The sequence below is a fragment of the Anser anser genome (assembly GCF_964211835.1).
Source record: "Anser anser genome assembly, chromosome: 9".
Lineage (NCBI taxonomy): Eukaryota > Metazoa > Chordata > Aves > Anseriformes > Anatidae > Anser > Anser anser.
Window position 1 is genome coordinate 23674556 of NC_139729.1, and position 13265 is coordinate 23687820.

General features: G+C 52.8%; 1 protein-coding gene across 5 annotated transcripts in view; it reads left to right on the forward strand.

The window, feature by feature from the left end:
• The window catches only part of PLD1 (phospholipase D1), a 64308-nt gene that overhangs the window by 19475 nt on the left and 31568 nt on the right, over window positions 1-13265 (forward strand). For all 5 annotated transcript variants that reach the window (XM_083848848.1, XM_083848851.1, XM_083848849.1 and 2 more), the window contains 7 exons: window positions 2910-3095; window positions 3200-3327; window positions 3554-3699; window positions 4455-4563; window positions 5993-6058; window positions 11798-11856; window positions 12369-12461. In XM_083848848.1, the coding sequence (XP_083704974.1) occupies window positions 2942-3095; window positions 3200-3327; window positions 3554-3699; window positions 4455-4563; window positions 5993-6058; window positions 11798-11856; window positions 12369-12461 (755 nt within the window). In that variant the 5' untranslated portion in view covers window positions 2910-2941. The remainder of the gene's footprint in view (window positions 1-2909; window positions 3096-3199; window positions 3328-3553; window positions 3700-4454; window positions 4564-5992; window positions 6059-11797; window positions 11857-12368; window positions 12462-13265) is intronic.

Here is a 13265-nt window from a genome sequence, read left to right on the forward strand (position 1 = left end):
GCTCTCCTGTGCACCAAGCAGAATGACACTGTGTCTTTAGGGAAGGCTGAGATTATCTATGAACCCCTAGGTAATAAACCAGTTAAAAAATAAGATGGCAAATAACAAAACGAGACCTCAGGCCTGCAGAATAGCAGGACTGACAGCGCGTAGCTTGGGGTTTGCAACATATTGACAGAGCATCGGGGGTTACCATAGCTGATTTTTATTTTACAGTCAGTTTTCCTCTAGCTGAAGCCTTGATTCCTGGTGCGGTCACGTCTCCAGTGCCTGCATTTCACTGGTTGAAGGGAAGTTTGGGGCCATCTCCCTGTTGTTCCCTTGCTGGCTCATTCTCCCCGGAGCTTTCCCTCACCCCTGACTGTTTGCTCTGGGTTTTCCCCTTCGCTCCCCCAGCTTTGTGCTGCAGCCTTCTGGCTGCGGGGATGCTGCGAGGTCCCCGGTCAGTGCTGCTCCGTACCAGTCTCTGCCCCATCTGTCCTGCTGACAGCAGCCTGCTGCACGTCTGCAGCCTGCTGGCATGTTTTTTCCAAGGTCTTTTCCTTCTTGGGTAAAGTCCCGATCCCGACACTGATGTCGCACAGGTCAAGTGCTCTAATCCGGCACCGTACCTCCCTGCTGGCTGCCAGGCAGTGCCTCTTGGCCTGCCCCTCGTCTGCTGCGTCACACTGATGGTTCCTGACCCCCTGACACCCCCGGGCTCCCTTCGGTTACCCCTTTTTTTTCCCTAACGAAGTGCTGCCCGTTTCCTATCCCAGATGGCGGCAGCCAAACACAAGCGTGTAGCCCTTGTTTCCAGGGCGTCTCATCCTATTTCTCCACCCTTCTGCAATTTGCCGCTATTCTTTGGGTTCTCCCTCTGCGCCCTTCGTACGATTGCAACCTAAAAGCTGGCAACATCGGCACATTTTATAGATGTGGCTTCTCCAGGGCATCAGCAGCGCGGGACAGACGGCGCTGGTTGCTGCAGCCCGGAGGGCAGCTCTGCAGGACCCAGTGCTTGGCACCGTTCCCGTGCTGCCCTCCCCGCCCGGGGGTGCCCTGTGCCGCTGCCCCTGCTCCTGGATTTTTGGCTGGGCTGTAGGCAAGCGGCATTTTTCCTCTCGAGCCCGTAACCTGGCTGTGATCACCATGGGAGAGCCTTGCTGCTGGGGCTGACTCAGCTCCAGCTGCGCTTGGACTCTGCTCTAACCCAGGGCTTATCTGACCAGCTGCGAAAACAGCTTAATTAAAAAAAAAAAAAAAGAAAGGGAATAATAAAAATCCTTAAGTTATGCGGCCCTGCTGTGGTCTTTAGCAAATAGCCACTTCACGCGCTGGTTAATTGTTTACCCATTAACTCAGTGGGTCAATTAATGTGGCGAGAGGAGCCCGGCCGTGCCTGGCACGGCGGGGAGGGAGGGCGCGCGCCCGGCCACGTGGGCACAGCACCCACGAAGTGCTTGGGGTGGTCTCCTCCTCGGGAGCATGCATTAAGCTGCCTTCAAGCAAATTCTTTTCGTGATAATAATATCAAATACGATCCATTTCCAAAGGTAAATGCAGGTGGAAGAGATGCAAAGCAAGACGCTGCCCGATGTCCCCTCGCCCTGCGGCTAGGCACGGCCCCGCAGCCTGCGGGACGAGCGCCTGCACCTCGTGAGTCCCTGCAGCACGGCCTGGCTGGGTTCGAGCCTGTGGGCAGGCTGGCGTTGCCTTGCCGATTTTAGCTGATTTTAGCGTGGTTTTGGGCTTATGTGGTATCAGCCTTGTGTAGTAATGAAATTACATACTTGTTTCAAGAGAAAACGAAGGATGTTCTCTCAAAAGCAGCTAAATATGTGAATTACTGAGCTGTTATATTATTTCCAAATTACAGCATACCAGCCCTTTCTACGGAACTCATTCAATAATAATTGCATGGTGCGCTTTGCAGAGTTTAACATCAGAAGTATTGCAATTTTTTTTTTTAATAGTTCTTTCACACAACAAGAACTTTCCCGTGTATAAATGAGTGCCCTCGTACCGGCTTCTGTAAAGCGTTGCCCCTCTGTCCCATCCGTATATTTTCAGCACCGCTGTCAGGCTGCGACATTTATTGCTGAGCGGAGCAAAGTCCAAGGGGACTTTTTGTCACTCGGGTGCCCAGGAGCTGGAGCTTGGCCACGTGCAGGGACCAGCAGTCGGGTCCGCAGCTCCAAGGCCGGCTGCAGAGCCTGCAGGAGGAGGAGGAGGAGGAGGAGGAGGAGGAAGCTGCTTTGCAAATACTCACAAGCGCAGAAAGCTGTCACCAGTGTTAGTGGACGTGCTTCATGCAGGCTGTTGAGCCTCCTGAGATGATGAAGCTGTCAGAGAGCGCGAGACACAAAGATGCCAGGGGAGAGCACGTAAGGTGCCTAGGGATAGAGGAATCTGACTAACGTGAGGAGTTTGTATCGCTAGCTCAATCGCAGGAGGACAACACTTGACAAAAATGCCTGCTGATTTTCTGAGTGAGCTTCCCCTCCGTGCAGCGTTGCGGGAATTGGGTCTGGGATGTGGCCAGACGTGACCGTGGTTTGTGCTTCTCCCCGTGCGCCTCTGTTCTTAGAGATGGCTGAAGCCAGCAGGCGACTTGGTGCTGGAAATTCCTCGCTTTCAGTCTGAAGTCAGCGTGGGAAAGTACTTGTAACCCCCAACCACCCCCTGCAGGTTTCTGTAGTGGGAACGGGAAATATCGTGGGTTTTTTCATTTAAAATAGAAGTGTCCAAGTCTGTAGGCAGTGGTCACTGGCACTGGAGGAAATATTCTTTGGTAGCCTGAAGATGCCTTTGCTTTTTGGCTGTGGGTCTTGGGGTGTGCAATGGGTGGGTAAGACGAGGAGGGTTCGGGTGGACGCAGTGCCATGATCGGGGTGGCACTGACAGCCCTGCGCCTTCCTCCTCCCCAGCCCCCCGTGGCTCCGGCTCGTGGCGCTCTGAGATGTCCCTGAGGCCCGAAAGCCATGCAGCTACTTCAGCGCTGAAGAGGATCGCCGCAGACATGAGCAACATCATCGAGAGCCTGGACACCCGGGAGCTCCACTTCGAGGGGGAGGAGGTCGACTCGGAGGTGCTGAATGACCCAAAAGGTGCCGGTGAGTTCCCGTCCGCGTGGGTTTGGTAACGGAGCGTCTCCGCGGCGCTGGCCATGGGCTGCCGTGCGTCGGGGCGCTGTGCTAACGCTCTGTGCTCCTTCCAGCCTGCATCCCCTTCTCCGCCATCTACCACACCTGCGGATTCAAGGAGCCGGGCACGCAGACGTACCTCACGGGATGCCCTGTGCGGGTGCGCGTGTTGGAGGTGGAGCGCTTCACTTCCACGAAGAAGGTCAGAACTTAACCGAAAGGCTTTTCTGGAAGCATTTCCACGGCCTATACAGACATGCTGTTTGTAGCTTAACTTCTGTGTGCGCTCACTCAGGAGGGAAGGTTTCCTGTCTGATTTAAAACCTAACAAGTGGTGAGACACAGTGATCCTTAACTAAAACATAACGAGGGCTCTTCAGACAGGCAGCTGCAGGAGGAGGACTTAATTGCGTTGTTCGCCCACGCAGGTGCCAAGCCCGAACGTGTACACCATCGAGCTGACCCACGGAGAGTTCACATGGCAGGTGAAAAGGAAGTTCAAGCACTTCCAGGAGTTTCACAGGGAGCTGCTGCGGTACAAAGCCTTCGTGCGCATCCCCATCCCTACCAGGAGGTGAGTGCGAAGCCTGGCGGCTTTGGGAAGATGTGATTTTCTTTCTCCCAGCAGGATACTGGTGTGGCTTCATGCATCCCATTTGCTCTGCTGTGAGGGGGAGAGTGCAGAAGTTCGTGGTTAGCAGCCATAACCTCGTGGGGCGAGCATCTTTTGACGATTTGGGCTCCAGCTCATTGGCTTTTGAGCTGAATTTTCCTTGAAACTGAGGAAGGGTTGTGTTAATGCTGGTGGAGATTGTTGGCAGGATGTGGCTTGCTGCTGGTTTGGGATGGGCACAGGAGGCACGGAGGGTCCCCAGCATGGGGGGGTCAGCCCTGCATGGGCTGACCCTGGCGCTCAGGGAGTCATAAGGGGAGCTGTGGGGAGAGGTGTGGGTCAGCAAGAGCCCCCTGCTGCAGGGAAATGTGGGGAGAGGAGGTAGGGAAAGCTAAAACTATGAGGGGTTGTGGGCTGTGGGCATGCCATGTGCTAAAAAGAGAGTTTAGGTTCCCTTTACTTAGCAGGGCAAAAGAGGACCCTGAAAAATCAAACTGATTTTTCTGTGTTATGTTTTCATTTGTGGGCCACTTGGAGCACACTGACTTCTTTGGCGAAACCACGCTTCCTTTTTTTGCTTTCTTGACCACTCAACTCTTCGTTTTTTGAGAGTTGTCTGGGAAAAATAAAAGCTTTGCACAGGAAGGGTTGTGTACTGAGGGGTGCGTGCCCTTACAGCACTTAGACTCGACGCTGGGGTTTGTTCTTCCTTCCAGCCACACGGTGAGACGACAATCCATCAAAAGGGGAGAGCCGAGGCAGATGCCGAGCCTGCCGCACACGGCGGAGAGCACGGTGCGCGAGGAGCACTTCTCCAGCCGGAGGGTAAGCACCCGCTACCCAATAAAAACACTTTTATTACCATTGAAGACTTTCGCTTGACAAACTTAGGCCTTGGCAAGTCCGGCTTTGACCCCAAATCCTCCTCCGTGCCAAGAGGAGGAGGATGCTCCCAGGGTTAACGCGGGCAAAAGCTCCTCCACAGCTGAGGAAAACGACGATGCCCAGAGCGCTGGTTCCCCTGCTCCCACCTGCTCCAATTTAAAGATAGAAGGGGCAGCTCGCAGAATCAGGTTGCATGATGGAGGCAGCCCCTCCACCATCAAAATCCGAGTGATTTCAGTCCCGTCCCCCTCTGAAAGAGGAGATGACGATCAGGCTCTCAATGCCGAAATGGGTAATTTTAGCCGAGGCACACGTGTTCCATGTAACTCCATCAGATGTTAACAGATGGGCCCCTCTGTGAAGAGGGTGGATATCTTCCTACCTCCTCACTGCAGCTTCGCTGTTTGCAGAAGCGAGCCTGCAGAAATGCGCTCCTTCACCCTGTGCTTATCGTTCCCCTTCCTGCTGGCGGCTCCCCCCTGGGCTTTCTGCCACTGCCGTCGCCAGCCCCGAGAGGTTTTGTCTCGTGGCTGCGCCGCGCAGATAACCCTCCCTGTGCGCTGGCATCGCTGCTGGGCAGGAAGTTTTAGGAGAGAGACGCTGGTTGAAAAGAGGAAGAAAAAGGTTTTCTAGATTCTCTTTTTCATTTTTTATTTTTAATCTTGCTTTTCCCTTTCACCAAGGGCACGCACACTGCTGCGGCACGCCTGGGAAGGTCGCGTGCTGTGATGCCGGTGCTGCGAAGCACGGAAACCCCGGTGGTGTTTCCTTCTGGTTGGTTTCATGCCCCACAGGACTCTGCCCGGCTTCCCAGGCCTATGCAGCATAATTTCTTCTTTATCCAGCTCCCACAAGGTCTCTCTCCTGTGACAGTTTCTCCTCTTCTCCCCTGGGATGGGGAGGGCAGGTTGTCCAGCACCCGGTGGCCCAGGAACAGGGCAGCGCGGTCTCCGTGCTCCCCACCTCACCCCATTTGGTTAAATAAGTGCTCTCAGTTGCAGCCGAGGCTGTGTTTTCCCATGAAGCTAACCCCTGTGGGCCAGAAACACCAGGGACTGTTTTTGTGTTCAAAATTGCTCTGAAACTTGGGCTCAGTCGAGAAAATTGACCTCAGAAATTGCAGTGCAAAGCAGCAGGTCAGCTGGTGGAAGGTACAAGCCCGTGTCTGCGAACAATAAACAACCTGTAATCAAGTTGTTTATGCTGCTGAGCCCTAGTCTTCAGTGAGCACACGGTAATGCATTTATTTATCTATTCAAGTTGAAAAGTGGGTCTGATTTCCCGATAGCTTCCTGATGCCAGACAGTTGGATTCTTTTTTTCTCGAAAATTCCTGCATCCCGCCTAATGCTTCGATGTTTGAATTGCAGAAACAGCTGGAAGACTACTTGACAAAGATCCTAAAAATGCCGATGTACAGGAACTACCATGGAACAGTAAGTAGAAATTAGTTTGCTTCAATGGCAACACAATATTCTCCTTTTTTTCAAATATAGCTAGTTGAAAGAACATCTGCAGCTTTACCAGAAACACTCCGCAGCCATTGTGCAAGTGTTTTGGCTCGGCTGATTTCTGCCACGTGCATGCAGTACGATGAAAACCAGAGGAAAAGAGTGAAAAGGTGACTGAGAGGTCACTTAGAGCACAGGGATAACCTCCTGGAGGCAGGAGGCAGTTCAGGCCAGAAAGCTGATTGCATGTGTATAATATAGAGGATTTGTGCTTAATTCTGGGAAGAGTTTAAGATGACAGGCTGAAGTTTTAAGTACGTAAATAATAGGAGTCCAAACTAGAGGGGTAGTCATTTAAGTTTGAGATGTGTGTGTGTCCCAGGGGCAAGTTTCTCTCTGGTTTCTGTTCTGTGCGGTTTCACTGGACCTGATGTTGTGGTTCTGAGCGATACCCGTTCACCTCTGTGGGTGTTTTGTCGCTTCCAAAGAGAGATGGCAGTTGGCTTACGGCCCCAGAACAGTCGTCTTTTTGAAACGGGAGATGTCAAATCCAACTTGTGGGCTATTATAAGCAAAAATAGTTCATTTCAAAGTTTCGTCCTCAAACGATTCTTCAGCAGTCCTCACCTGTCAGCTGCAGCTGTAACATTGCCCTGGCATGGTCATTTATTTCCCCTTTTCTTGGCTGCATAGAGATTGTGTCACTCGTCTTTTGCATCACCAGCAAAGCCTGATGCATGCCATTTCTGAGCGAGGCGAAAACTGAGAACCCTTGTCTTTAAAACAAGGCAGAAATACAGACAAAATTTAGGACACCTGAAGCGACAAGTTCTTACTCCCATTTCTTTGTGTCTGCTGGGTAGAAATTCTGCTTTTGCAGGATTAGAAATAGGTAGAAATTCTCCTTTTGCAGGAATTTAGTCGTGTCGGGACCTTGTGCAGCAGGGAGCTGTGCCCGAGCGCTGCATGGCTCCTGTTGCAGAGCGGAGCACCGTTGGGTACCCGGGGCAAGGAGCTCACCCAGCGCCATCCGGCGTGCCCTGTGTGGCCAGGGGAGGTCTGTGCCCGCGGGCTGAGAGGAGCTGCTGGTTCCCGAGGGGTTCCTCCGGGGACAGGCAGCGGGGTTTAAGCTCAGAGCAGTCAGGAGCTGTTCACTCCGCACGCAGCAAATAGTCAGCTTTTGTTCTCGAGGCAATGTTGGGATAACTTGGCAATTTTGATCAGCAGCATATGCAGAGCGGGGGAGAGTTGTTCTACACTATTTATCCGTCTTGTCGGATGAGGCAGGCGGCGCTTTTACGGATATTTTGCAGAATCTCTGCGAACGGCTGCTCGTGTAAAAACACAGGGGGGCTGCTGACCCGGCTGGGGCTGGAGGCGGCGTGCCACGGAGGGGACGAGCGGTCCTCGCCTGGGCAGCTGTGGGGCCGTCCCCTCCTCCTGCGCTGAATCGCCCTTCTGTCCCCAGCCCCGGAGCCAGATGTCCCTTTGCACATCAATTCTCCGTTTATTGTTGGCTTTTGTTGGGCTTGGCTGCAGCAGAGCGCTCAGTGAGAACTTTGCTGCTACCAGCAGTGGGTCCTGCATGGGGAGAAAGCGCAGGGAGCAAAATGTTTCCTTTACAACAGAACAAACCCCACCATTCTCTGCCTCGACCCTAAGCTGAAGATTTCTGGCATTTTCCTTGGAACCGTGCTTGTCCTCCTTAGAACAAAATGAGCACTTTGCTCTCCCTGTGGTCGGAGGAGTCTTTTGCCTGGCCGCTGACAAATGCTGCCACTGTTTTAGTCTTGGAGCACAATTTGACTCCTGGAAGTTCGTCTTTTTTTAAAGTCCTAAATTCTTTGTAATTCCGATGTGGAGCTGCGATGGCAAGCTGTGGGCAGCGTGATGTGCAGCTCGTGTAAAGAGCCCGCTTGGGTTAATCACATCTCCCCGGAGGCGTTTTTACATCCAGCGTGCACAGTTTGATGGATTCTCTTTTTGCTTCTTTTATTCCGTGTTTGTGGTTTGTTCCTCACTGCTTTACGTACCGCTTCTCCAAGGACGTGGAGTGGTGGGTATCAACCCTGGTGGGTTGATAATTGGGTGCATGGTGAGCACGTAATGTTTCGGAGATCACAGATCCACTGTCCTGCCGAGGTGACTCCTGCAGGCTGGGGGAATAGAGCGGGTACTGAAGCATCCTCATGTAGAGCTGTACGGTGTCCCTTGCTTTGACTGACCAGCTCTGACCGATAAAACTGGCAGCCTTCTCATATAAGACTTACAGCCTTCTCCCTTCATTTCTCATCTTTTGGTGTAGCAGAGTATTTCCTGTGCAGTTCATAATAGATCAGTAGAAACATTTTATTTTGTTTCTTAAAAAAACAGACTTCATAGCTTTCTTTTTTTTTTTTCCTTCCCCTTTTGGCTATGTGAGTTGTGATTAAATTCCGTGTTTTCTAGCCTTTTCCAAAGCCTTTTTATAGTACTTTCGGGTTGAAGTGCTTGAAGACAGTTACCATTAAAATGAACGCTGTGGAAATCTGAATGTTCACTGTCCGCGGGGGGAACTGGAAACTAGGGGAATATAGCCCAAATACGTTAGGGAACGGAGCCTGTGGGCTTGGTTGTACTCAATATAAAAAAGTATTAATTGGACTCTTGCATCATTTTTTGGGTGAGCTGTGATAGTTGAAAGATGCCTCAGCTAAGGCAAAAGGGGCTTTGCTGACCCAGCGCGTTACTGTGCGTCCAGCACGTTGTGTGAGCCCCTGGAGGTGAGTGTGAAAGCCGGCCCCAGGTGCAGCAGCGCTGTGTAGGAGCTGCTCAGGCCCGTGGAAGTGGTGCTGCTTTGCCTCTGGTACGGCACTTGGACCTGCAGCCCTTTGCAAAGCCCCCCCAGCCCCTCAGGAATTTTGGTTGTTGGACCTGACCTTTAGCGCGCCCAATATTTTTTTGAATTTAGGCTTAGGCCAAGCCAGTTTTGTGTGTAAGGAATTGCTGGCCTCTTATTGCTGAGCGATGTTGTTCTGAACGCTGCTAGAATTTCGTTTTATTGCTAGCTGCAGCTGCTAATCAACTGTTTGTGCTTTTTCTTTAATGCACTAAATTAAAAACAAGAGTTTATATGAAAAAAACGGTGTGGAGCTACTGAATTCTGTCCGAAATGCAGACATTTACGTGAAAGTTTGGCTTAAATAAATCAGACGTGCTTGACGTTGGTGGCTGAAAGCTGTGGCTCCTGCACCTTGCAGCTGGCTCTCCACCTTTCGCAGCCTGTCTTTCTGCAGCTGGTCGCTTGGGGCTGCCTATTTATTGTATTACTACGGCGATGTCATTGAAGCTGCATTCTCTGGGCCCCCATACCTCGAATACTCTGCTGCAGCCGGCTGAAAGCGGAGGGGGCAGCCGGGCCGCGCAGGCACTGAGCTGTGCGCGAGGTGAGAGCGCCTCGCTGCTCTGCCTTCCCCTCGGGGTTCTGCGGTCGGTTACGAGCACCTCGGGTGGAATAGTAAAAATAGCTGATGCGGTCGTAATAAATCATCCGATCAGGTATTTTCCACTGCACCAAGGAATTTTCCTTGTGACTGATGAGATTTTTTTTTTTTTCAAACCAAGCCTGACCTGCTTGATACCGCTCTGCATAGAAATAGCCGTGGAGCACGAATAATTGCACGGATAAAGAGGACGCCAGAAGGAAGGGGGCTGTGCAGGAGGACCATGGAAGCTGATGTGGGTGCTTGGTGTTCCTTGCCCAGCACAGCACCTAGGGTCAGGCTGGGCAGTCTCCATCGCCCTAACAGCCATTTTAAGGTCTCACAGACCGAAGAGCAGGTTTCTGTGCTGCCAGACCACCTTCCTTTCCTTTTCGTGGAGTAATACTTCAGTTTCTGCAAGTCCTGTCTCCTCCTGGCTCTTCTGCTCCTGCAAGGGCCGCTCTTTCAGCGCTCCTCAGACTGCTGCCAGCTTTCTGCTTGCCGCCAATGTTTTCAAAGGGTTTTGACGTTTGTGTGCTTTGGTTTTTGTGTGCCCGGTGTGAGAGAGACGTCCAGTTTTCTGGTTTGTCCCATGGGGAATGCCAGCGGCTTTCTGAAGAAGTGGAAATTAGATCCAGGGGAAGGAACCGGCCTGAAACTTTGCTTGGGACCTCTTGTGAGAGGCTGTGGGATGCGCTGCATTACAGCACCAGAGAATGAGGGCATGAATTTGGTTCCACTGAAAAGAGATCACTTGGTGACCTTGAGCCGCTTGGAGGAGCACAGCAGATCCTTGGTGCTTCTCCGTGCCCGTGTGGATGTGGTGGGAAGCTTGGGGAGGTCCGGGGGCACCAAAGGGTGGGGGGAAAGAAGGATCTCGTGTCCTCCTGCTGCTTCCGTGGGGCAGAGGTGGTTGTGCAGGGAAGGGAGCCTGAGCCAGATAGACTGGACCTGCAGGACAGATTTCTGTCCCAGATTATCAGGTACTCAGAAGCCCTTCCGAGCGTGTTGGCGCCTGAGCTGCTGCGTGGCATGGGTGGGCACGGCCCGGAGCTGCCCTGCTGCCACCTCCTGTCCCACTTGGGGTCGGGGCCGTGGGTCGGGTGCTGGGCTTCGCTCCCGGCAGGCCTGGTTGCCAAAAAATGCAGTTAGAGGGTTCCCATGGGCTTGCTGCCTGGCGCCTGGCCAAAGGGGAGAGCAGCTCCCGCCCTTTCCCTGCCCTGCCCTTGGACGATTTTACACAATAATAAATTAAACCAAAGCCCAGGGGTGCAGGCAGGCCCCCCACCATGCAGGGCAGCTCCTCCACAGCCATGGGAGAAGGATATCGGTAAATAGGGGGTGCCTGGGGGCGACCCTCTCCCCCTAGCAGGGCCAGGGCTAACAACGGGCAGACTGACAGGAATGTCCTGCTCTGCCAAGAAAAGCCTGCTCGGTCGAAATCGCCTGGCCGTCCTATTTTTAGAGCTGAATGTAATCATGGTGTGCTTTCTCCCCGGCTTTGCTTATCTTTACGTTCCTCTGCAACCTCTGCTGAGGCAGGAGGAGCCGGGAGGAGGCAGCTGATCCGGATCTGGGGTGTGCTGGTGAACCCGGTGGTGTGGTCCTCGGGTTTCCTAGCCCCGGGGCTCCCCTGGGACTCCTCCTGTCCCCACGGACCAGCAGGAGCTGTGCAGAACATGCTCAGCACCCCTCCCTGACGCTCTGCTTCGCTCTCCTGTCCCACCGCGGCTTGGCTGTGGGTTTTTGGCTCGTGGGGCTGGTTGGGACAGGGCCCTGAGGTGCTGCGGGGTGAAGGCTGAGCGAGAGAGACCTGCTGGAGCTCTCGGGGGATGCTCTTGGGCTGAGGAGCTGAACGCCCCCGTGGTGTGTGGTGGTGGGATGTGGGACTCGAAGGGAATAGGGCTGCCACCCCCAGGGATGTGTGCTTGTTCCCTTTGTGACTTTTCTGTGTGGTTTGCTGCAAGAAGGAGAGGATTCAGGCCGGTAGCTAAGTTCACACAGACCCCAAACAGCATCGAACTCGATTCTTTTCATCCAGTAATACAGGAGGGAGGAGAGCGCTTCTCCAAAGCACATTCAAAAAACAGCAACCACCAAATAACTTTTCTTGGTCTTGCCGAAGCTGCTTAAGTTATGGAGGGTAACTCCTGCTGGGGCTCAGCTGTATGTTCTCTCTTGGTGATAAGTCTCTGTGATGAAGCACACTGTTTTGTGGATTTTGGAGTACGAAAGACGGAGGAATCTTTTTTTCTTTCCCCAGATGGAGTTCATTGGAGTAAGTCAGCTCTCATTCATCCACGACCTGGGACCAAAGGGCATGTGAGTTGTGAGCTGGTTTTTTTCCAAATTATGGTTCACCAAGAGCACGGCTTTATAAATAAATAGTGTTCACACTGATAGTTTTCCTTTCTCACTGATAACTGGGGAATATTTTACCATCTGGATATAAAAATGTATTAATGTTCAGATGGAAACACGACAACTTTGGGAGACAGCCTTGGGAGCAGGCTGCTCTGCGCAGCAGGGGCTGCAGCTCCCCAGCTGGGTCATGGGGATTCTCTCCTTCCCTCCTGCAACCTTGTGTGTGCTGCAAAACACAAGAAATGGAGCCCCGCGTTTCTTAAATCTGCATCGCTTCCTTTTGGAGAGCTACTTCTGCCCTTGTTCTGGCTTTTGGGGCAGAGGTGCAGCCTGCTCGGGCACGGCTGGAGATGGCAGGAGCCATCCCTTGGGGGGGCTGGAGGGATGTGGTGGGCATCCGCCACCCGAGAGCTGCCCTGCGCCTCCAGGGGGCCGTGCCACCCCTCCTGACCGTGCTGCTGTCCCTGCAGGGAAGGTATGGTCATGAAACGCTCCGGGGGCCACCGCATACCGGGCCTGAACTGCTGCGGCCAAGGGAGGATGTGCTACCGCTGGTCCAAGAGGTACTGCTGCTGCCGGGCCTGAGGGGCGGCGTGCCGCGTGCTCCTCCGGCACACGAACCCTCCTGGGCCTTTTTCTCCCCAAAAGACCGTGAGATTCTTGCCTTTTTAGAAAAGCTACAGCTTTTCGGGTGAGAAGAGTCCATAGGTTGTCCGTGGAAGGGATGTGTTGCTCTGCAGGAGAAATGGGGTGTCCCACAGCCCTAGGCTGTCAGACACAGAGACCCTCACCTGGCCCCTGCCTGCCTTTCCCTTCCCAGGGGGAACATGGGCAGGTGAGGCCCGTGAGCCCTTCCTCGATTTACAAGTTATCACCTTCATTTCCTTGCCCAGGCCACTGTGTTTGGCTGATGGCTTTTTGGTACCTTTGCACTCTGATTCTGCTACCTAACCCCATGCATCAGAAAACCTTCAGATTCTGATATTAGGTGGGCTCCCCTCTCTTTGGAAGGACTCCTCTGCTTTGCTTCTCCGTGCTACTGGTGTGGGCAAGGCTTTGCTTTTGAAAACCCAGAGAGTACACACCCACCTTTTAGTGATTTTGTCTGTGAGAGCTTCCCCTCATCATCACCTACCTTTGGCTTTCAGCATTGTGGAACCATGATGGGCTGGGGTTAGCTTACCTTAAATAATGCTCTTTTCCAACAAAACCTTAGTGCATTCTTGTGAAGAAAAGGTCCGCCACCCCCCCCCTTTTTTTTTTTGTAGAATTTCCGGTATTTCTTAATGCAATTTCACAGAAGTTATCTGTAGTGATTTCACAAGGAGATAAGGATTTGACCTTCTTCCAGGTCAAATCATTAAGTT